This window comes from Lonchura striata, chromosome Z (genome assembly GCF_046129695.1).
Source record: "Lonchura striata isolate bLonStr1 chromosome Z, bLonStr1.mat, whole genome shotgun sequence".
Taxonomy (NCBI): Eukaryota; Metazoa; Chordata; class Aves; order Passeriformes; family Estrildidae; genus Lonchura; species Lonchura striata.
The window spans coordinates 26,013,987-26,037,557 of record NC_134642.1 but is presented as its reverse complement, the minus strand read 5'-3'; the positions used below and the strand labels follow the sequence as shown (position 1 = coordinate 26,037,557).

At 38.1% G+C, this 23,571-nt stretch overlaps 1 protein-coding gene across 1 annotated transcript in view; it reads left to right on the top strand.

The window, feature by feature from the left end:
- Positions 1 to 5,800: 5,800 nt before the first annotated feature.
- RASEF (RAS and EF-hand domain containing) overlaps positions 5,801 to 23,571 on the top strand; it is a 28,628-nt gene continuing 10,857 nt past the window's right edge. Inside the window, exons 1-8 of the mRNA XM_021534473.2 lie at positions 5,801 to 6,199; positions 16,206 to 16,352; positions 17,133 to 17,223; positions 19,914 to 20,009; positions 20,998 to 21,075; positions 21,599 to 21,714; positions 22,452 to 22,520; positions 23,364 to 23,448. Coding sequence (XP_021390148.2) covers positions 5,832 to 6,199; positions 16,206 to 16,352; positions 17,133 to 17,223; positions 19,914 to 20,009; positions 20,998 to 21,075; positions 21,599 to 21,714; positions 22,452 to 22,520; positions 23,364 to 23,448 — 1,050 coding nt within the window. The 5' untranslated portion in view covers positions 5,801 to 5,831. The remainder of the gene's footprint in view (positions 6,200 to 16,205; positions 16,353 to 17,132; positions 17,224 to 19,913; positions 20,010 to 20,997; positions 21,076 to 21,598; positions 21,715 to 22,451; positions 22,521 to 23,363; positions 23,449 to 23,571) is intronic.

Below are 23,571 nucleotides of genomic sequence, written 5' to 3'. Positions count from 1 at the left end.
TTTCTTGCCCTAGGTAAGCAAATATGTTTCAGACTGTCTTACAGATGCTCAAGTGGTTGAATAGAAACCATCTGGTCAGAATCTGTGAAAATAATGTAAGATTTTTTGGACCAGACAGAGAGAAATAAAAGGTGGATTAGTGATCAACTGGCATATGGAAAATTGTCATCTAGCATTTTCACCAAAGTCTATTTTTGTCTATTTATAATGCACTGTAAAACACAGACACTTGGCACAGTGGCTTTGAGCAGCTGTATTCTTCTCAATTCCATCACTCTCTTCAGTATCTCTGTGGTTAGGACACTTGCATTAGAAATAACAAAGGTAACCTTAATATCCTTCTGGCAAAGCAGTGATTTAAACTTGAATCTTCTGCTTCTGGGGAAATGTTCCAACACATTGAGCAAGAAAGGGAGATAGGTAGAGGGTGAAACAGTGGCCATTGTGTTTACAAGGGAAACTGTGTTTTAAAGGAGCTTTGGCATAATTTTGCAGAAAAAGGTCAAAGCTAATCCTAACTGGAAGGAGGCATGTCTGTTTGACCTAACACTGTTTATCTCTGTCCTGAAAAGGACACTTCTATCTTCTGTCTTCAGCAGTGCTCTTTGTTAACAGGATTTGCGCATAAGGAATTGCATTTTGAGATGTCCATTTCTTTAAGAACAAAGAAGTTTCATCAGTAGATGTGATTTGGTTTTGAGTTTTAAAACTGAAAAAACTATGTAGCCTACCCAAATCAAGGGAGGCTTCCCATAAAAGATAAAATTCATAAGTATTTCTTGTTAGCTGCTTATGTTATTCAAAAACATTACAGATTTTGAGAATTGGCCATGTAAAAACATGTCTTTAGGTCAATCTTTTAATGTTATTTTTTGGGGGCTGGAGAACTTATTAGACCAGCATGAGGACGACAGCTAACATGTCCAAACTAGTCCCAGCAGTCATTATCAGTCATTTCAGCATCTCCGTGGTTATTCAGTTGATCATACAGACAAGCTTTTAAAAAGACTGCCAGTAATTAATAGTTTCTGTGAAAGCACCTTGAGTACTTTAATATTTAAATATCAAGGGTCTCTTTTGTCTTTTTCAGGCTGAAGATTCTTCATCTGAAAGATTTATTTATACTTCATGATCTGGAGTCATGATCTGGGGTTTGTTAAAGTGTTATAATACCATGAAGGTCTTTAACAACTTCATTGCCTGAATTGCTAAATGTTTAGGAGAATAAAAAAAATATCTGTATATCCTGAGAAACATTTTTTACTTTTAAATATACCTCTTCTTAGACAAAGAACTTTTATTGTCACTTTTTGTGTCATTTTTTACTAAGTTAAAGCATAAAATTGTGTTCTCTCAAAATATTATTTTTTAATTTTCTGGATAAAGCTTTTAAAGACAGATTATGCCTTTTTGAGGGTGAAACATATTCAGTAGTACTAAAAATCATGCAGTAGGGAATGAGAGCATGCAGAAGTGTTCTGTGATCTGTCCAGACTTGGCATTTAATATGTGTACCCATCCTATGTGTTTCACACAGAGTGCATGCCAGGATAGGACCAGGTAAACAGTAAGTTTAATGCCATCAAAGCACATTTTAATGCACCAAAGCAAAGAAAATGCCATCTATGTAATAAAGAGTACAAAGGAAGACATTGTAAGGGAGAATAGCAGAAAATGGAAACTAGTAGGAAGAACCACTACCACAGCCAATCTCCTGGAGAACTCCCAGACTCTGCTCTGCACATCATGTCCTTCATGTGTGTCTTGGTTCGACAAGACAGGAGTCTGCGAAGGAGGGCTAAAGCCTCCTGTGCAATGGAGAAGGTAAACCCCCTCCCTCTGAATTACTAGGAGTTTTAAATTAAAAGGCTCTCAGGCAAAGATATGGGAATGGGAGTAACAATTCTTTACTAGGAGAAAACTAGACAACAATTTAAAAAGGCAAATGCAATCGGTACAAACAAAACCAGTGAAAAAGTCCACAACCTGAGGATTTGGGGTGCCAGTAGCAGTCCTGCTGGGACGATTTCTCCCCTTGCAGAGGCTGATGAACTGCAGCTGCAGTGGTGATCTTTTGAAGGGTATAGTTTTCCTCTGAAGATCTGGTGGCAGTGGGGCCGGTCTTCCTCTGCGCCGGGGTTGCCTCCGAGCTCCGCCGCCGTTGCCTCAGCGTGCGCCGGCTGCTTCGCTGCGAGTGCCGCCGAAGAGAGCTGCTTCTCCGGGAATCCCCCAAAGTAAAGAGCTGCTCTGTCCCCAAAAAGGTACCCCCTTATATCCAATAAAAGAGTGCTTGGCTTCCCCCTCTGGGTGGAACATCTCACAATAGGATGGTGTTATGTTACCAGCCCTGCATTGAATCAGTCAATGGCCCACTAACAAACCATTACCTCTTAGGAGCAAAACCGGTTATTGGAAAAGATAACAAACCTGCCCAACCATCAACAGATGGTAAATAGAATACAAGCTTATCTTACAACCCAGGACAATGTGCCTGTGCCCACTGTTTCCCTTCCTGATGAAGAGGTCCTGGCCAAGTAGGTACAAAAGGTATAGATGTACTTGTAAAAGCCACACTGGGATAGTGATGCTTTGAGATGTATAGTGACTTGTAGAGGTGGTAAAGTTTGTGTTCGGGGGGGGGAGAAATTGGAGTAGGTTTATATAATTAGTTTTCAGGGTGTTGTGGTTAATGTGATACCTGTGTGTGATATGAACTGTTTTCAATATCACTGGTTGATTCTGTTTTATTTATGCTCTCTTGATGTCATGTACTTTCCAAGTAGATTGCACAGTTTATGCTAAATTGCTTAAACTGTCCTAATATAAAACAGAAAAAGGTGAATAAGAGAGTAATTGCAAGCAGAGAGGGAATGCTGGGAAATTTAGCTGAAGTATGCAGAAACTATCCAAAAGATATATTCGGTCCTCAGCAGAAGATCAGAACAGTACAGATGACATTGTAGATAAAGCCCAAGACCAACAAACACAATGATAAAAAGTAAATCAGTGAACAGTTGTTCCAATTTATGTCCTATTTCCTAACTTTTAAATGCTTGATGTTCCAAGTTAAAATCTTCCTTTAATATGTATGTAAAGTTCCTAAGAATACATTGAGAGGGATGGGAAGAGGGTTTCTATTTCAGGCATTTGAATCTGCTTGGAGCACAGCACTCCAGCTTTTTTGGGCTTCTGCATAGCTCTGCATAGTTACCTTCAGAGACCACATGCATTCAAATAGCATTCCAAGGTTCCATAGTTTATCCCAGTGGTCAGCTCAGCTCCTCTGCTCTTTTGCTTCATGGGACAATAGGTCTTGCTGTCATGTGTTGCCACGCCTTTCTTTTCTGGATTATCTGCCTCTTCCAGTCTGTAACACTTCTGTCTCTGTAACAGTGTCAAAATCCACTTTTTTCCACTCAGTACAATAGTACTCTTTAGTAGTGATACAATGAATCCTTTCTTGTTCATCTGTTGCCTTAGGTCTCTCTAAAGTTCCTGAGAATGATTTAATTTTCTCTTCTGCCTCTTCAGCCAAACAGGTGCTTGGGCTCGCTTTTGAATTTCATGGCACATGAAAATTTAGTGCATGGTATATCTGTATCTTCAGTATCTTATGCATGAATTTAAAACTACTATGACACATAAACAATGCCTTGTACTTGCATATTTATTTAATTTAAGTTGTTCTAAGAAAAGGGACATGATTTCAGAAGAAAGCACTGTTTTGCCATTGCCTGCTGGTAATCCTGGTCTTACCACTCATTCTTTGGTGTTAACAAATAAACCATTTATTATCTTTGTGCAGTTGGGTCAGAACTATTCAACTAAACCATGGCCTGCCAAGCAAGCATGGGCTGTGTATTATCATGAACTATTGCAAGCATGATCTCTTTTGCAGAGCATACCTATGCCATGGCAGTGCTAAATGATACACTGTGCTTCATGCAAGTGCCTGAGATTTGTGTGACAAAACTTCTCTAACAGGAAAAAGAAAATTTAAAAAAAATAACAGGGACTACATGTCTGAAGTTTAGCAGCCCAAGGTAGTGACTATCACTAAAGATACACAAAAGAGTATATAAAAGAGTGGGTAGGATAGCTGATGAATGTTCAACTCATAAATCTGCAGCCACAAAAGAAAAAAAAAAACAAAACAACCCAACAAAAAAAGACCAAAAAACAAACCATAAAAAAAAAAAAAAAAAAAAAGGCAAATAAGGTGAGCACATTGATTTGAGTGGGAACTCCCTGTCTGGCTAGTCAGACACACTCAGACCTGGATGAGGCTGTTCCAGTTCACTTCATGAGCTTGCCCATTCTGAAAGCCAAATGTCCCAGTTCCTACAAACAGAGCTGGGTTTTATATGCAAGAGAAATTTCTCTCTTTTGATGGCTGAACAACCCTTCATCAACACTTAAGGGCTCCATGGCACACTTTAGTTATAAAAATTTTATGGATAAATAAAAGACCCTAGAACAGGAAGAATACTTTTGTTAAATTAATTCTGTTTTACTAAAACACTAAGAAACTGATGATGAGCCACTTCACTATTATTAGTAGTTTTGCAATTTTGTGGTGGAAATGTAATAAAAAAATGTGCAAAATCATAAATTTAAGTCTTTATGCTACTCATACTTTTAAGCTAAAACTTATATTTCAAATTGGTTAACAGCTATATTTCCTTAAAGTATGGGAAACATTTTACAAAACTCTTTATTGTCTAGAAGAAGACTGTTGGCTGTCTGCCTAATCCTGATGGGTTAATAATCAAAATCTGTAAAAAAAAGAGGTAAAATGTAAAAATGCCCTTTGTGGGCATTTCACATCTTTGGCAAAGGAGCAGTTGATCATTCCCATTTACAGTATATGCTTTATTCTGAGGAGAGGTAAGATAGACTATTTGTGCTTTGCTAGATCACATAATCAGGCTATGTTTTGATCAATAAGGAAATACTGTTTTGACCATTAGATTTGTAGTCTGTTTATCACTCTGTGGTATAACACAATTTACATTTGCAGATAGGCATAAGCAAGAATAAGTGTAGGGAAATAAATAATAATTAAAAAAATATCCCTTAGATTCAAATGGAATCTGAGTCTTGAGTCTGACTTCAACAAGAAAGATATAATGACTCCTGTCTTGAAGACTTGTCTTCTTCTTGTCTTGATTTCTCTGTCAAGAAATACACTAGTTGTTCAGAAAGCACTGAAAACTGTCTCCTCTAGTTTATTGATTTGAATGCATCTTTTGCATTTTCAGTTTAAGATGGTATTTTAACAGTCCACATTTCTAAATCACTGTTGGTGGGACATCTGTGAGCACATACCCACAAGGTATAACTCCAAGACTATTCGTGCCAACGAGAATTTATCTGTTCAAACTTTGTGTCATCATGTGGTTTCTGGGTCTTCCATGAACGTGAAGAGAGAGTATTTTTATTATGTTGGAAAACGGAAGTTCGGTTTAACACCTTACGGTGACCGCATAGTATCAGGACTCACATTTGAGTGCTGCAGGGGGGTGAGACATAATTTTTACCCTACGTTGCTGTCTGTAGCTACCTGTGCCGTTCGCAAAGCGCTGGGCCCGAGGGCAGCCCCGTGCCGCTGCACTCCGCGGGGCAGCGGAGCGGTGCCAGCACCCGGCGCGGGACCTGCCCCGGGAAGGAGCCGCCACCTGCGTTCCGCCCCCCGGCCGTGCCCGGCCCCGCGGGGCGCCGGGGCGGAGCAGGACCCGGCCCGCCCCGCGGAGCCGCAGGTAGGGCAGCCGCCCGCCCGGTCCCGGCGCGCTCTCCCCGCGGTCCGGCCTCCGCGGCCCCGGCGTTGGCCGATGGATCCCGAGGCGGCGGGGGACGAGCTGTCCCGCTTGCGCGCCCTCTTCCTGGCGTGCGACGCCCGCGGCTCGGGCCGCATCGAGCGGGAGGACTTCGCTGCTCTCTGCGCCGAGCTGCGGGTGCAGCCGGCCGAGGCCGAGGCCATCTTCCAGCGCCTCGACAGCGACCGCGACGGGGCCATCACCTTCCCGGAGTTCGCCCGCGGCTTCCGCGGCGCCACGCGGCCGCAGCCCGCTGGCAGCGAGCCGGGAGGCGAGGGCATGGAGGAGGAAGAGGCGTCAGCGGTTTGGGTCGCCGCGGGGCTGGATCAACCCTGGAGGGACTTCGAGGTGCGGCTCGGGGACGAGGCGAGGTACATCCCCAGGTAAGGTCCGGAGCCGCCGGTCCCTCCCACCCCGACGCTGGGCCGGAGCTGCCGGAGCCGCGGGCGCCCCGGCCCCGCCGCTGCTGAGCCGGCCCTCCTGGCGGAGCCGCCGCCGGCGCTGATGCAATCCCAGCTGGGGAGCGGCCGAGTAGCCTGACCCCTCGCCCCCTGTGCCTGCAGGTGTAGCGAGCCCTCCGCACACCTGCTTCCCGGCTGGAGTGGTTTCCAGCGCTGTTATCCAGCCTGCAGCCACTCCTGGCTTCTTCTGCTCTGTTACGCCGGCGACCCACGTGGGGAAGTCTGGCTGCTAGAACGCACGAGATGTAAAGTTCTGCTGGCTCCGCAGGAACTTTTTCCTCGTGCTGTTCTCCGACCAGCCCCCAGCATTTTTCTTCCTGCCCAGTCAGTCTTTTCCTGGTAAAGGCTGACCAGCAACATCGTTGCCTCCACATTAACGGTGTTGGTAAATATGGCTCTCGGTCTGATGGGCTCGCTGAGATTTGTGAGAATTTTTGTCCTCGGGCTCAGTGAAATGAAAACAAATGATGGTAGCTTTGTTGGAGATTAAATCCGTTTACCACGGGTCTGTCAGTACGGGACTGGTTCCAGTGTACAGAGATGAATTTTGGTCACTCTCAGGAATCTGCCTGAAAGCTGAGGTGCTCAAAATTAATATGAAAATGTTGGCCATAGAAAGTACAGAGTGATTCTCCTTCATTTTAAAATTGTAATTTATGGTGGAAAACAAGTAATCGGAGTTTCAGGACTTGGCAGCTAGTCAAGAAAGTTTAAAAAAGTCATGCATGTGATTATATCTCTATGTTGTTTCTATGTAATACTCCTTAAATTCCAACCTATACCAATTTGGTTCCAGCCACATTAAAAATACTTTTGGTTAGGAGGCAAAAAGTTTCTTCAGAGAATTTTTCAGTTACTCAACCTGCTGCTCATGTGTAAATCTGGAGTAAATTTTCTTTTCTTTCTGGTCTACTCTTTAGTCTTAATGGACTGTCCCATTTCAGACAGATCAGTAATTTTGTACAGGTCTTAATTTGTTCATGGTGTTTTCCCTCTTAGACACTTGCTTTCTAAAGAACAAAAGGCTGTTTGAAAGCTTGCAGACACAGTTAATAACCTGAAGTCAGAAACTCAATAGGAGCTGAAAAAAAATCTGAGTCATGAACAGTGGTAACTTGTGAAAGCATCTGTCTCCTCTTGGTAATAGTTCTGTTTCAGTATCTTGGTTACTGTTTGCAGCAGTACTTCCAGTATAGTCTGATTGTCTAAAAGGATAATAGGAAGGGGAACAGCTTTAATTGGCTGCACGATGCAGCTACATCTGGTAGTTTTGCTAAATTCATCATGACAATGTAATTAGTGTTATGGCTCTTTTACATAAAAACCGAAAACAGCTAAGTTTTGATGGTTAAATAGTATCAGATAGGCCATAGTTTGATGTAAATGTTTCTTTTTCAGTTTCAGATTTGAACATCCCTCACAGTTGGCTGTATTCATTAAACGTGTGTGTCAGCTGAAAAACAGTGTGCCCTCTGTTTTTTCTCTCTCCCATCCTGAAGTGCTAGAACAAGGTCTGTTCGACAGCTCAACTTTTTTTTTTTTTCCATTTGTAGCCCATGTCTTTTTTTTTGTTGGAACATATATGTAAGGTTTTTTCCCATGTAAGTAGTCCCAATAAAATCATTAGGTCCACTTACATGAGTAACGAATAAATTGAAATTCTCTGAGGAATCTTAAGCAGAAAATCAAGCAAAGTACAAGCTGGACTTCAAAAAAGAGATTTATCTTTTTTATTTAAATTATTTGTTTTAGTTGTTTATCACTTCAAGTTTTTATTCAGGAAAAGACAGTACTTTGAAAACTAGAACTGGCTTGGAACACACCTGCATCTTCAGTGGTATGAAAGAGTTGGCATGCTTGTGCTGGGATTTCATATACTTGTGACATCGACATCTGTGAGAAAAGTAATTACAAAGGAGAAACTTCTCAAAGCCAGATGAGTGCAGCTGGTAGTCCATACTTTTTAATCTCAGTTGTGTAGTTTTTATCTTGATCATTTTAGGGTTCAGTTCCTCAGAGTGCTTTGCCTTGTGGCCACAGACTAGCAAGACACTGGCACATGTGCTTTGATGCTATTGGGGTTTACACAGAGAGAAACAAGGCATAGCAAATGGAAGTAGTGAGATAAGGGTTGAAGGCAGGAGAAAATGCCACAGTAAACACCTGTGGTCTCTCACTCCTCAGCTTGAGTGAATACCCATGGAAATCAAAGGGAAAAGTTCCACGATACACGTGGTTCTGTCTCTGTTTCAGAAACTGAAAATTCAGTTTGTGTGACTGAACTTTTAAAAAGCATAGATACCCTCCATAATGAGGTGTGAAACCCAGTAACAGGTCTATACCTTGCCCTAGTCCTCAGTGTAGTAGCAGGCATTTAATGCAAAATTATTTATCACCAGATACTAAAATTAGCATATATTACTATAAGTGTATTTTGAATTTAATTACTTTTTCTGCAAAAGGTAATTTTATTATAGGGTGGATCATACCTCTGCTGTTTGGTGTATCAGTTGCACAGTCCTTTTGGGTTATACTTCAAAAGATTTAAGTCTGTGCTGAAGCTGTGGTTTTACTGTTTGCAATTAAACAGGCAGAGTTACATCAAAGAGTTTCTTTGCAGCCTTGCTCCTTTCCTCCTCACTTGAACAGATTTTTTTTTACTAAATTAAGTTAGATTTCTTGGTAAGGTACTGTGAGTCAAAGCATTGTTTGCCTTAGCCTGTACTTGTGCTTGGTAGGCAATTTGCCTCTAGGAAAAAAAATGGTGGAAGGTCTTTCCAGGCTGATAACCTCATATGTGAAGTCAGACTTTAGTGGAATTGTACAGAGGATTGATTGTTGTTTTTTGTTTCTTGTTGCTATTTTGATTTGTTTGTTATTAATTTAATTTAAAATGCAGTTACCCTTCTGCGTTGTTACATTTAATCAGGAATAGTGAGTAATTAAACATAGAATCATGCAGTGCCTTTAGTTTATATGTATTTATAGTGAATTGCCAGCTGGAGATCTGTTTTATTGAGAAGTCAGCCGTGTGTGTTAGTTTATTCTTCTAGGAAGTATTTGCAATGGCACAGGAGTGGACAAAAAAGAAATGTACCTTTTTGGTGCTCCAGACAGTGAGTGCTTCAATGCACTGCCACACTGGAAGTGTTTAGTCCTTGATGGTGTAGCTGGATGTTGCATTCTTTCTTGTGGCCAATCTCAGTGGTAAGAATAAAAGGTTCCCTCCATGCTCCTAATAGAATGATATTTTCCTTTAAGTGTGTGGGAATGTCAATCATGTATAATGGCAATCCTTTTCCATTCCTCAACTTGTGTAAGGAATAAATTAACATCCTCTGACACTACAAGAAAAATCCTGTACTTAAGAATGCTATGGCATTTCTCTCTATATAAATTATAGGCAAAAAAACTTCTTAGAAAACAGATTTTTAAATTTCAATGTCAAATATTTCAGTCAGGAAGAACAAAGGCTTGGGACTGTCAAAGCTCTTCCAGGCAACTTTTTGTGCAATATTTGGCAAATTGGATAACTTTATTGGAAAATGAACTAAATTAATTGGAGCATGAATGGGTGGATTAATCTGAAGTAGAAAGTTTGTATCCCTATTTTTAGTTAAATCTGCTGCCACTGAGAGGCTTCATATTCCATTGCTTTGCTTTTCAGTCTTTGGGTCTGTTTTATTTTTGTACCTTGTACTTTCAGCCAAGCTGACTATTCATTAGACTCAGATTTCAGTGCTGCCTGATTGTGAGATTTTATGCCTCATACAATTCCGAAGTTTCTTAATATGATTATGTAACAGGGTGTCCCCAGTCATGTCATCTGGAGCTGTATAGAAAATGTGGATCTGGGGGATGTGATAAAATGAGAAAAGCATACTTTACATACATGTTCTTAACGTGAGCTACTTAAACTGTGAAAACAGGTGAGGCTCATAGGATGTACTGCTGCACTACAGCAAAGAAGAGAAGCTCTGCTGCATGAAAAACCCATCCAAAACGTGTCTTGGTCTTGCTGTCATAAATTTTTGCTGAAGTCAATATAGAGCACGGTATTAACTTTTGTCAGCAATTTGTGTTTACTTTCATGAGATGATGAACCATGATGTCAGAACTGGAGAGGTTTCCTTGGAAGCTGAAGCATGTTCCCTGGAGAGGGGATAAAGGAAAATCCTCAGAAAAACCAAATGCTGCATCTTTTTTTTTGCCAGTGTTGGAGAGGAGATCTCTTCTATGGGAATGTTGTCTTGTCTTGTAATACATATCATGACAGGGTTTTGAGAGATGTGCTCTGCTGAAAATGTGGTGAATGCCTTTCTGTGAGCTAGAAGACTTTCTGAGCTACCTTAAGTTTTACTGCTCTTCTGATTTTTGCTTTAATCAAAACAACATCTGTCCCAACTAACTTAAACACTGTAGCATTAATTTTCCTGGATTATCTTCCTGGTATCATCATGTGATCATTTGCCATAATGTCTTTGAGGTGTTCTCCTTTTCCACAGACTTAATCTTTCCCTGTCTGTCCCACAGACCTTTCCACTGCTGCTCCACTGGCTCTAAATCACCTCTAAGGGAACAGCATTCATGCTTTGGAAATATTAAAAATCTTTCCACTGGGAATCAGACCTTGGCTGGGCTGTCTCATCTGGGGGTTACTGAGTTGAATATCTTCTTCTAATGCAGCCTAAATGAACACTGTTTCTGAAGGGGCAGATATAGAAAAAGAAAAGGTAGTATTAAAAAACCCACAGTGCTTCAAGTTTACAAATATTTCAATTTTACACCATGTTAGAATTCTGTGTAATCTATTTTTCCTTCAGGCACTCAATCTAGATTTACCAGTCAGCATGTCCAGTGTGTTTGCTTTTCAGAAAAAAATACTTCTTAGTCTCTTGGAGGCACACACAGAGGCTGTTGGTCTCCAGTGTAAGGACAATTATCAGATGCATAGTGCTTTGTTTTGTTCTGACCACCCAGCTCAGACCACATTATGCTTCATCTCTTCATGTCCATACCAGAACAGAACTTCTACAAGTGATCAGAGCAATTTTACCAGCTGACCTACTGTAGAAAGGGATCATTAAAATAGTGTTGTAAAACCAAATACTTCCCTTAGGGTCAGACTGGATGCACATGTAAGCACATGTGATGCACAGGGAGCACATGTAAGATACTGAGCAACTCTGGAGTTGTTATTAGTTGAAAAATTCCATCATCTTTCTCTGAACAGTATTCAGATTGTGGATTATTAGGCAAATGGTCACTGTGTAATCAGCAAACCAGAAATAATACTATGAATTGATAAGGGTTAATATAGCTGTGTGGATTAAAGGAAATTATAACACAACATAATCTAAATATTTGATATCCCCAAAATCAGTGTTTATGTTTTTTTTTTTTTTTTGGTGTGGGTCCTCTCTCTGCCTTCCTTCTTCTCCTCTTCTATTCCATGGTATTTTAAATTTACCATATTAGAAATAGCGTTATAATCAGAGCGGTTTTATTTTCTTTCTGCAGTTCTCATAGGAACTTTCTGAAATCATGTGAATACTGTAACTTTGCTGAAGTTAACTCATGTGAAGCTGTGCAAATATTGACCAGTTACTCTTACTAAGTACTAATTTTACAGATGGTTTATGTTATAAAACCTTTGAGATGAGGTAAGGTAAAGCCAAAGTAGTCCTTGGCCACAATGCTCTACTTTTTGTGGATTATTAGTTTGGTGTCTGCATTTTGCAGAAGCAATAGAAATAAATGCATGTATGATGAGTAGTATAACCATAGTGCCAGATGAGCAAAGTGACAAACTTTCATGCCATATATTAAAATACTAATGCTTTTTCTATGCATTAGTATTTATGAATACCTTTAAGTTCCACACTAAACAACTGTGTTAGTGTGGAACTTATAGGTTTGCAGCTAAATACACTGAAAAATGAATTTAGAATTTCAAGGAAAGCCAGTTTAAAGAGCAAGTCCAAGCATTTGAGATTAACTTTGCTGAAGCATTTTGTCTAGCAAAAGGACAGACTATTCAGACTTCAAGTCACCTTGGTGAAATACATTTGTAAAATCCTCTTTGATAGTTAATTTTGAATAACTAATGAATTTGCAGAAAGAAATAGCATGTATGCAAGAAGAAGTGACGACAAACAAATTGGGCAATATTCATTGCAGCTAATCTGTCCTGCTGCAGCAGTGTCACTGATATTCACCAAAGCATGTGAAAACAGAGGAATGATTAAAAATGTAAAAATGGCAATTTGGAGCAAATAATCTGCAAATACTTACTGCATGTTGATATAGAGTCCATATAATTGCTGCCTGCCTTCATCATGGATTCATGATTACTTGGAGTGACTAAATCACTGACAATCTTTCCAATTCATGAAACTGTATTATGTCTTCCTGAAATCATAGGTGATTAAGTAATCCTGCTAATTTTTTTACATGTCTTTGATTTCTCATCTGTTTTATTGTTGTTGTGTTTGGTGTTTTTTTGTGATTTTTTTTTTGGTTGATGTGGTAGTTGTGAGCCTACTTTTTAATTAAGACATCCTCTATCATTGCTGTAGAAGCACTCATAAGTATCATTGAGAGTTTCAGTGATCAGCTGTGATCTTTCCAGGCCCTTTCCAGACTCCTGCATTGTTGGGTTGTATGGATATTGGTTGACTTCCTAAGCCTAAGTACTGCTTCCTAAAAATATGTTACTGAAATATTTTGAATCCAGCTGTGTGGTTGCTGGTCATTGGGGTAAAAAGGGATATGAAATATAATTTTTTTTTAAATCCCAGAGGGAGACTAAAACCTCACAGTAACTACTTTGGGTTTCTGACTACTGCATCTTAAAGCAGACTTAGCTGTGTGGCAGAGGGTCAGCATTACAGACCGACTGGTTTCTATCTTAAATTCAGGCATGTGTAGTTCCAGATCACAGAATATTCTGAGTTGGCAGATACCAACAAGGATCGTGACAGCCACTCTAAAGTGAATAGCCCATACAGGTACTGGACCCACAACCTGGCGTTATTATCACCAACTAACTGATCTCAGGGTGTATATACTTTGAAAAGAATCACGGAATAGTTATGGTTGGAAGGAGCCTTTGGAGATCTTCCAGTCCAACCTCCCTGCCAAAGCAGGGTCAGCTAAGAGCAAGTTACACAGGAGTCTTGCCAGGTGTGTTTTGAATGTATCCAGAGAGGGAGAGTATCTTGGGGCAGCTTCTTCCAGTGCTCTGCCAGCCTCAATGTCAAAGAGACTTTTCCTCATGTTGAGGTGAAACTTGCTCTGTTTTAGTTTAGGGCCATTGCTCTTAGCCTGTTGATGGGCATCACTGAAAAGAATCTGGCACCATCCTCTTGGCACCCGCCTTTCAGATATTTATATGTGTTAATGAGATCCCCACTCAGTCTTCTCCAGACTAAACAGGCTCAGTTCTGACAGTCTGTCCTCATAAGAGGGATGCTCCAGACTCCAAATTATCTTTGTGATCCTCTGCTGGACCCTCTCCAGAAGCTCCCTGACTCTTTTACTGAGGAGCAGAACTGGACACAGTGCTCCAGATGCAGCCTCACCAGGGCCAAGTAGAGGCACAACTCCCTCGACCTTCTGACCATGCTCTTCCTGATGCACCCCAGCATACCCTTGGCCCTCCTGGCACAGGCTCACTGCCAGCTCGTGGACAGCTTGTGATCCACCAAGAGTCCCAGGTCCTTCTCCACAGAGCTGCTCTGTAGGAACAACCCTCAGCCTGTGCTGGCACTTGGGGCTTTTGCTGCCCAGCTGCAGGACCTGACACTTGCCCTTGCTGAGCTCTTTAAGTTTCTCTCTGCCCAACTCTCCAGCCTATCAAGGTCCCACAGAATGGCAGCAGAACCTTTAGGTGGATCAGCCACTCCTTCAGTTTAGTGCCATCAGCAAACTTGCTGAGGGTACATCCTATCCTTTCATCTGGGTCATTGATAAACAAGTTGAACAAGACTGATTCCAGTACTGATCCCAGAGAATGCCAGTGACTACAGGCCTCCAGGTGGATTCTGGAAATGTCCTTATAACAGTTTTTTAAATGCAAATAATTAATTGAATAAATATACATTTGAGGATTTCTTTAATGTTATATTATTTATACAAGTTTGTAGCACCTGATGATCAGATAAATCTGTTCATTATTGCTACTGTTTGTGAACTTCAACATTACTCTCTTTAGAATACATTTTGAAAAAGAAATTGTGTGCGTACAATGGAAGATTTTTACTTACTAAATGCAGGTAATACAGGATTAATCTTTGTAAAGGAAATACCTTGCAACACTAAAACATGTATGTACATAGAAATTTCTCAGGCATCAGTAAATCTTTATCTCTTTGTGCTGGTTTTATGTTTCTCTATCTCAAAATGAATGTCAACATTTCAGCTGGAAACAAGTTTTACAGTATCCTGAAGTTGTTAAATTGTTAAAAAGGGAATTGAGCTATAGTAACAGTTGTGGTACTGTTTTAATTATGTTCGACCAGCATTGATAATCAAAGCTGTAGAATTGCTTCAAGTGAGAAAAAATTAAGAGAATATACACTTGTTGAATTGCACAATTGTTGGTATAATGTGTGAATGTATAATGGTGAATGTATTAAGTAGCACTACCTTCACTGAAGATAGGAAAACTTCAGCTGTCTAACAAAGAGGATTGTTTAATCAGGGTTCAAGCTTTTGTTAGCAACAAAAAGAGGGCATGTATTTGTGATGTTAATATGGTGTTAGACTTGAACTTGCAAAACATTGTTTCTGGTTGTATTTCTGCTTCTGATAATTTGCATTTCCTCATTACTGGCCTGTTTTTTCCACGTTTATAGACTTCATCTACTCTGTTCCTTTTTTCCATTTGGTTTTTAAGTTGTTTAATACCTGTTCATGTTCTAGTATATAATCTATGTCAATCACATTCAGTTTTCCTTAGGACAGCTAAATTCTGTTACAGAATATTTTCTGGTATGTTGCCTAATGTAATCCAGGAATTGGAACCTAGCAGGTGAAACAAAGGTTTTCATGACATACCAGTAGCATGAACAGAAATCAGTGCTTTTTATGTAGTAGACTTTGTAATAGTGGTTTGGCTCTTAGGCTATTTTTTTTTCTTGTAAAGGTTCTTTGCTCTGACAATTAGAACAGTATGCAATCTATGTAAATTAGTCCAGATTAAATAGAAATCAGAATATACTATTCCTGCATTGAGGCAACTTTTCACTATGAATTTCAGGAGAGCTTTTAACAACTAAAATACATACAGAAATGTTTATTTTTCTTCTTTATGAGATATCTATCTCATTTTTCACTTGACAGATACAGAATTTCACAGTCATATACAGAATTAACTTCTTATAATGACAAATTTGATTAGGTATAGACCAGAATAATTTGTGTGGAACTGAAGAGCTGTATTCTTATTTTGCCTACAGCCCACCTCTCTCTATCTCCTTCCCCTTTTAACTTAGGTAGTTGGCATTCATACCCATTTTCAATTCTTATGCAACCTCCTGAAAGCTTAGGTTTCTTCAGAGATTATGATTAACATTAGAGCAATCAAGAAACTTGATATACATTGTGGGTTACTCCAGCGGCATTCTCTTCACTACATTATGAAGAGAAGTAAAAATGTTACTTCATTAGGCAGTTTGGTTTTTTTTAGTGTTGTTTTTTTTTTTTTTTTTCCCAGTAACTATATTAAATCGGAGAAGTGGAAATGGTAAACATAATTTAAAGAATTTAGACATGCTGTACTGAGTGTTGAAAGCCTGTATCTAGCTTGCTAATTTTTAAAATAGTCAAAGAGCGGAATATCTTAATTTGTAGTAAGTTTTTCAAAACTGTAATAGAACATTGTCCCAAGTAAGTGCATTAAAATGTGCATATCTCTCTTTTTCAGACAAGAACAGGTCAGTGTTTTGTATCAGAACATACACATAGCAGAACCAAGATTAATCCAGCCATATGAGCATGTCATTAAGAACTTCATCCAAGAGATCAAACTTCAAAGCACAGAGATGGAAACTCTGGCCATAGCAGTAAAAAGGTATCGTGAATTGTGTTTCTAGTTCAATTCTGTAATTTCTTTTTTATTTCTCTTCTCGTGCTTCTTTGGATTAGACTACTGAGAGTTAATGCCAAAACATGCCATGCAAAGTATTTATGTAAACAGAGTTTTGAAGTTAGTTTGTGTGCAGGCCCTTGTGTGTAAGCATATATAGCAACCTGCAAATGATTGCCTGTTCATATGGTAAATTCTGGACCAAATTTTTACAGACTCTGCTGTTAGTTAAATGCCTTAAAACATTTTGACTCCTCTTCCTTGGCTGCAACTTTGAATTTTATTGTACGTGTCTGCTGTACTTTCATTTTAGAGATAATATTTTTGCTTTATGAACTTCAAGGACTGTATTTACCTGTTTTAACTACTTGGCACTGTCAGTCTCACATCATAACTGACAAAACCAAACAGATTAGCTCAGAACAGATACCTTGCATGTGTGGGTGATGCAAGTTGCTTTTGAAGTTTCTTCATAGGATAACAAGAGGCACCTTTTATCTTTGTAACTTAATTTTAAAAATGCAGATGTATTTCATGCTAATCATCAGCTTGCAGCTATTATTTAAAATCTAATTTGCCAGTATCTTCAAAATAATTTGGGGTTTAGGTTCCCAGCCACACCAGTTTCAAGGTCTGGGCAATGTTAAACTGTTCTCTGTCTTTCTGTCTAATTTGTTTCAGTTGAGGTAGGCAGATGTGTTTCACACAGTGTTTCTTTCAAGCTGGAGGGCAATTCCTAAGCAAATATTTTCTTCTAAATTTTAGAGCTCAGGACAAAGCAGCAATTCAACTCAGTGAGTTAGAGGAAGAGATGGAGCTACGGATACAGGCTGCAGAGCATAAAGTTAAAAAGGAAGTGAGTATTTTATATTTACAGTATTTCACGATTACTGAACTCTCAGTGATCTTAAGCAGGATTGATGGCCATGTGTGGTTTTGATCCTGATGGAATATGGAATATGGCTCATATGGCTGGATTTGATCCTGACTCAAAACTGCTGTAAGCAGGGCCTGGATGAAAAAACGCTATATATGAGATGAAAAATGAATGATTTTAATGCTTTCCTAAAGAGAGTATCTTCTTAGGTGTAATAAACCAAGCAAAAGTAGTCTTTTCTTTTTGTGGAAACATACTGGTCAAGAGGAGTTTCTTTCTGAGACCAATATTGGAGACAGACTGAATAAAATGATATTTTAGCACTAAAGAATGTAATCTAGTTCTCCTAGAAAAATAATTTATGTAGAATTTAATGCTTTGATTATTTGATCCTGCTTTCTATATCTGCTTAGAGTAATGATCTTTCTTTCCTCCATTCTCCTGCAACTACATTTTAGAGACTTAAGAGAGGGTAACTGTGATGGCAATATGTGAGGGCCTCTGAGGGCCTCAAATTTAATGGGAAATTCTGGTTTGATCTGCTCAGTTTTAGCTGTTGTTTCAACACACTTGTGGTCTATATGAAAAGGAGTAAAAATCCTCTTTTCTTACCCAGGGAGAGATACATTAGAGCCGCATGTAACTGCATAATTCAAAGGAGCAAGACCAGCTCCCTCTTTCATTTTGAATTGTTACTACATTCATTTAAGATAAGCCAAACTTTATATGGGCATAAGAGTTTGTGAAAGTATTCTAATGAGGGTATAAGAAATGCATTAACTAAAATATATACTATGGACACAATTATTGCTTGGTTAGACATGTGGTAGATAGATTTACTTCAAATAGCGTTCTTTCCCATACAGGAGAAAACAGTCTTACCACACCATAAAAGTGTTCCTAAAACCAAAATATAATGGCATAAAAATCTTAAAGATATCACGCCTCCAAAGAAAAGTGTGGTTTAACATGTTTAACTAGTAGTAATGCAGCTCATAGTAGAGATAAATTTTCATTTCCAGAGAAGCTAAGTTGTTAATGTCTAGAAAACAAACACATTTTCTCTGAAAAATTGCTGTCCTCAAAAAGTGATACATCACTGAATAAAACCACAGAATGCCCTCTTTCACTGTTTTAAAAAGATGTCTGGGATGTGTTTGTTTACTCAGTACAGTTATGTACTGGTCTTATGCAGAAGTCAGTCTTCTGTGTATTGTGTACATCTAGTCTGTATTCTCAATCACTCTTTGCATCTAGCTATAGGTATAAAAGATGGTCTGTTTACTTGTTTCTCACAGGGCTTTTTTCATTTTCACTCTCCAGTGTTCCTTGTAGCTCCTAGCTCCACAAACCACACCTATTAAAACGCCCTGAGAGTAAACGTTAAGTTATTTACTTTGTGGGAATGTACTAAGCCATTAATCTTAATGTCTGTAATCAAGGCTATTGTTTGTCAGAGTGATCTCACTCATGCCACTGGGACACCTGCTTCTGCATGAGCCTATCCTGTATTTTGTTTCTTCAAGGGATGCAAACAGTTACCCAACAATACTCGTGAGTCTATGTAGTTGGCAACAGTAGGGGAATCCAGCTTAAATTGATTACTTTGATTATCATTTTAACACATGAATTTCAATGTCACCTATGGGAAATTCTAATTCTGAATTCAAAGCAAAATCCATGTCTGCCTTTTCCATGTGAAAACTCAACCTGTCTCTTTGGCTCCACTTCTCAATGCTGCATTCTGACTTCTTGTGTAGTGAAACTGGAGTCCCTGGGGAGCGACTGGAGTGAGAAACACACCAGTCAATAGCACACCACACACACTATTCTTATCATTGTGATTGATGCACAAATTGGTTTGATATCAGACTGAGTACCATATACAGGTATTGGTATTTAGACTGAGCACTTGTGCTGGTTTCAAGCACAGTGAGAAAATTAAACCCACTCCTGTTGTCAGCTTTTACCCTTTCTGCTCCTTCCAGTAATAGAGGAAACTGACATTATAGTTTACTGGAAGGCTGCAGTAATCACAACAATATTAATAATGTAGGCTATACAAGGGAAAGAGGGCGTTTGACCCACAAAAGGGCATTCACCCCTGAACATCTCCGTGGGCAGTACTTGGTGCAGTCTCTAAATACAGGCACATATCCTGCCATGTGCTCTGGTAAAAGATGGCACTGCTTCCATTTCCATCTGCTGAGATCATCATGGTAATGTGGATGGTATTGAATAGACACAAAAAGCAAAATCACGCCCTTGTCTCTGTTCCTGGGATGGTACAATTTATCTAAAACTAGAGATGCTGTTGTCTGCTTGCGTTTTACTGACAGGGGCCTGTAATGTTCTAGCACTTGCAAGAAAAAAAATTAAAAAGAAAAACAGAAGTAAAAAAGTAAGTGACATTGAGAATGTTAAACACAAGAATCATGAAAGAACAACACTGAATGGACCCTTATCATTGCTTTCATGCCACCATTTTCTTTGAGTGTTTTACAAGTGCACTATAATTACAGAATCAGAACCTATGGATCTTAAGGAAGGGACAGAATGGAAGGACACATTTGTCTAAGTAAAAAGTATGCTTTCCAAACCGATGAATGAATTTTCTGATAAACATTTGAAACCTGTCTTAACTTCTAATGAGATTGAAAATATTGCAGGAGAAGAAAAAAGCTGAAGAAGCACTAAATGAGCTGAAGCGGCAGTATGACACTGAAGTTGGGGATCTTCAGGTGACAATAAAAAGACTTAAAAAGGTGAGTTGAAGTCTGGTGAGATTTTTAAAGTGTTTTAAGAGATTTTGACCTTATGAAATGCCTCCCTCAAGATAGATAATCATAATTGTAGGTTTCTAAATTAATTTTTATTAGTAAATGGCAACTGCAGATAACTTTTAGGTTGTGTTGTCATCTGTGCTTTTGTATTGATGCTGTGTAATTTGTTGAAATACTTAGGAAAGGGAGCAGCAACTATTACCTAAATTCTGTATCTTAACAATTTTCTAGGTCCATCAGGTTGTTAACATTGCAGTTACCTAGTCTTGTGTTTGGTCCATTAGAAATAGTCCAATATATTGCCACTTAGTATTTGTAAATTTTAGATAAAGATGGAATTGGCAACCCAGATATAGTAATTTACATATAATGCCATTTAGTACCCAACGTTATGTATATTGCCTTTTAGAGCTCAGCTGCAATCTGATCTTATAATTTGATACCTAGTAATAAAGTAAAATGAAATCTCAGATAGGAATGATATTTTGTAATATGGGTTTAATTTTGACCTTGGTTTTTGCTTTAAGTTTTACCAGAATTATAGTGATCATGGTGGATATATTTTTTTGGGTTTTGTATTTTATTGCACTTAGAAGAACATTTGTAGAAATTGAAATTTATTACAAGAAACATGAGAGTTTCTTGTCCAAGTGTTACATAACTGATGTAGTAATATTTTTTTATAATTTTTTTAGAGTTACTGTTTCTATCTTAACAGCTGTCTTCTGTGTCACTAGTAATGAATGTTTTATACCTAAAGAGTGCAAAATGCATATAAATTTTCTAGAAAGCCAGTGATTTTTAAAATAATGCTAGTCTACTAGTACATTTGGAAAAATGCTTAAGTTTTAAAAGCCTTAGTAACTGTAAAACCTTTTAAGGACACTTATTGTGATTTCCATAAGGTGTTTTTTTTTTTTTAATCAGAACAGTCAAAGACATTAATTGTGTATTTTTTTAATACTTCAAGCTGGAGGAACAATCCAAGTATGTCAACCACAGGGAAGACGTAGTTGAACTGAAAAAAAGAATACATGATATGTTGCTGGTAAGAGAGTATTATTATTATCAACATATTAATTTAGTCTCAGTTTTAGTGTCTGCAATACAGATTCTTATACTTGTGGGGATTTGGGTTTTGATTTTTGTTGTTTTTTTTTTTTTTTCTTTAAATGTAATGGTAATCTTTCTAGATTACATTTAGTAATGGTAATCTAGAAAGTAAACTTTTAAAGTGTTGGGTAAGTGTACATGGATCTGTTAAATTGAAAAAAAGTCTTGTTAAATGTATACACATTCTATGTGGGATGTTTAGAAATGGCTTGAAAAGATGGGGTCCCATTTTTTTTGTAACTGAATGGAAAAATAAAAGTTAAGAGTTTCTTGCATGTTAATTTACTGACTTCTCTGTTGATTTAGCCTTCTTTCATTTTCTTTCCCTCTCTATGCCAAATCTTAGAGTGCTTCATTTTTATGTAACTTCGATGATTTTTATTCTACTATTATAAAATATCAACATTTTGTAGAGGTGACTATGGCAGCTAACATCTAATATCTTCCTTTTTTTGCAGGAAAATCAGAGACTTAAGAAAGATCTCTTAGAAGCACAGACAAATATAGCTTTTCTACAGAGTGAATTAGATACCTTGAAAAGCGAGTATGCAGATCAGTCTTTGAACACTGAGAGGTAAGTACTTCTTCTACATGATAATATTTTCAAGGAAAAAAACAAAATCTATTTTCTGATGTAATTATTATGTATGCAGTTGGCAAATGTTATTTTCTAAATTTGCTCTAAAGGATAAGGACATATTTGATATCATGTCATCAATGCTGTTCATTTTTCTTGTTAGGTTTCTGAAAGAGCAAGTTCTGGCTATGATGCTAACTCTCACAATCTTGCAACAATATCCATTGATTTGAGTGGGACCTTATTAGTAATAAAACAACAGTACAGCATCAAGCATTTTTTTTCTTCATGGCTTACATTCACATGAGGATCTGTATGAATATTAGGGAGAATAGTTTAGGAAGCCTTTCATGTCTGCCTTAACCATTTGTTTTTCTAAAGTATTGAATGCTACTTCTAGTTACTCTTTTAATGGAGCAAAAAAGGCAGTTTCATTGTATGGTTATCATCAGATAACACAAATTATATTTCAAGGGAAAAGGCGTCAGTCCCTATGGTTATTTTGTACAACTTTCATTTTTTATTCACATTCTTTGTTGAGTTATAATGGCAGAGATTAATGAAGTCATTTTGTGGGAAACTGCTCTCAGCATATTTCAGCATAAGTGTGAACTCTGCCACTCTGCCAAAGGCAATATGGCAAAAATGTAAGAATATGCTGTTAAGTATAAATTCATTTAAGTTTGGTGTTTTTTTTTTTTTTTTTTTTTTTTTTTTTTTTTTTTTTTTCCCAGGGATCTAGAAATTATCCGAGAGTATACTGAAGACAGAGATAATCTGGAAAGACAAATTGAAATTCTTCAGTAAGTTTTGAGAAATCCAGTTTTTAATTATCAAACTTTGTCCTGCCATATTTGGGATAAGTGTTTTTGTGTGCAAAAGGTCAGGGTGGAATTTGGGAAAAAGTTGCAAGTGAAAATACTGAAACAGCCTAAATTATCATAAAAGGTATTCTCAACTGTCATAAATGTTCTTGTGGTATTAACTCCACTGTGGTACTGACACACTAACACTTCAGTTGGTTTCTTTCCATTTATTTTCTTAGTCTCACTAAGTTTCATTTCTTTCTAATTAGCTGAATGCAATTTGAGTCTATTCATGCTATCATAAAAATTATTGCCTGACTCCTTTTTCTTTTGGCTTTGGTTCTCTAGTAACTCCCTGTCTTGTTGTCTGGAAAGTACTGAGAGTGTGCATTATTATACAATAGGTTCACAAGAAGGGTTACAATGAATAGATTTTTTAAATATCTTTACTAATGTCCTCATCCTAAACATATTTTTTATTTCAAGCACATTAATTATATTTGTCTTTACAATCACCTCAGCAATATTTAAAGAGTAGTCATTTTGTTCCTACAGTACCTTTTTTCCTACTCAGCTGACCAGAGACCATGCTGTACAAGTGAAAATGGGCTTCTTGGGTTGCCACTGAAGCCTAAAATTCACAGTGATTTTTTTCAGATAATTTGTTTGAGTATCTGTCAATACCTGTCAATGTGTTTCTAGTTTCATATTACTTTTTAGTATTTAGCTAAAGAAAGAAAGGGTTTTTTAGAAGTATTTTGAAAATTTTTCTTTTTGAGTAATTACATAGCTTTTTGTGGTTTCTTGAGTTCTTCAAGTTAAACTGTATTTCCTTGTTAGATCAGCTAATAGAAAATTACATGACAGCAATGATGGTTTAAGAAGTGCACTTGAAAACAGTTTCAGCAAGTACAACAGATCATTGGTATGTATTTATTATTTTTTTATATTGTCATGAAAGGTATAAGAATCAACACAGCACATTTAAATTGGCACTTCAGTGGGTACTCAGAAAATTGTGTTTTATTCAGTGGACTCTCTGTGAGAA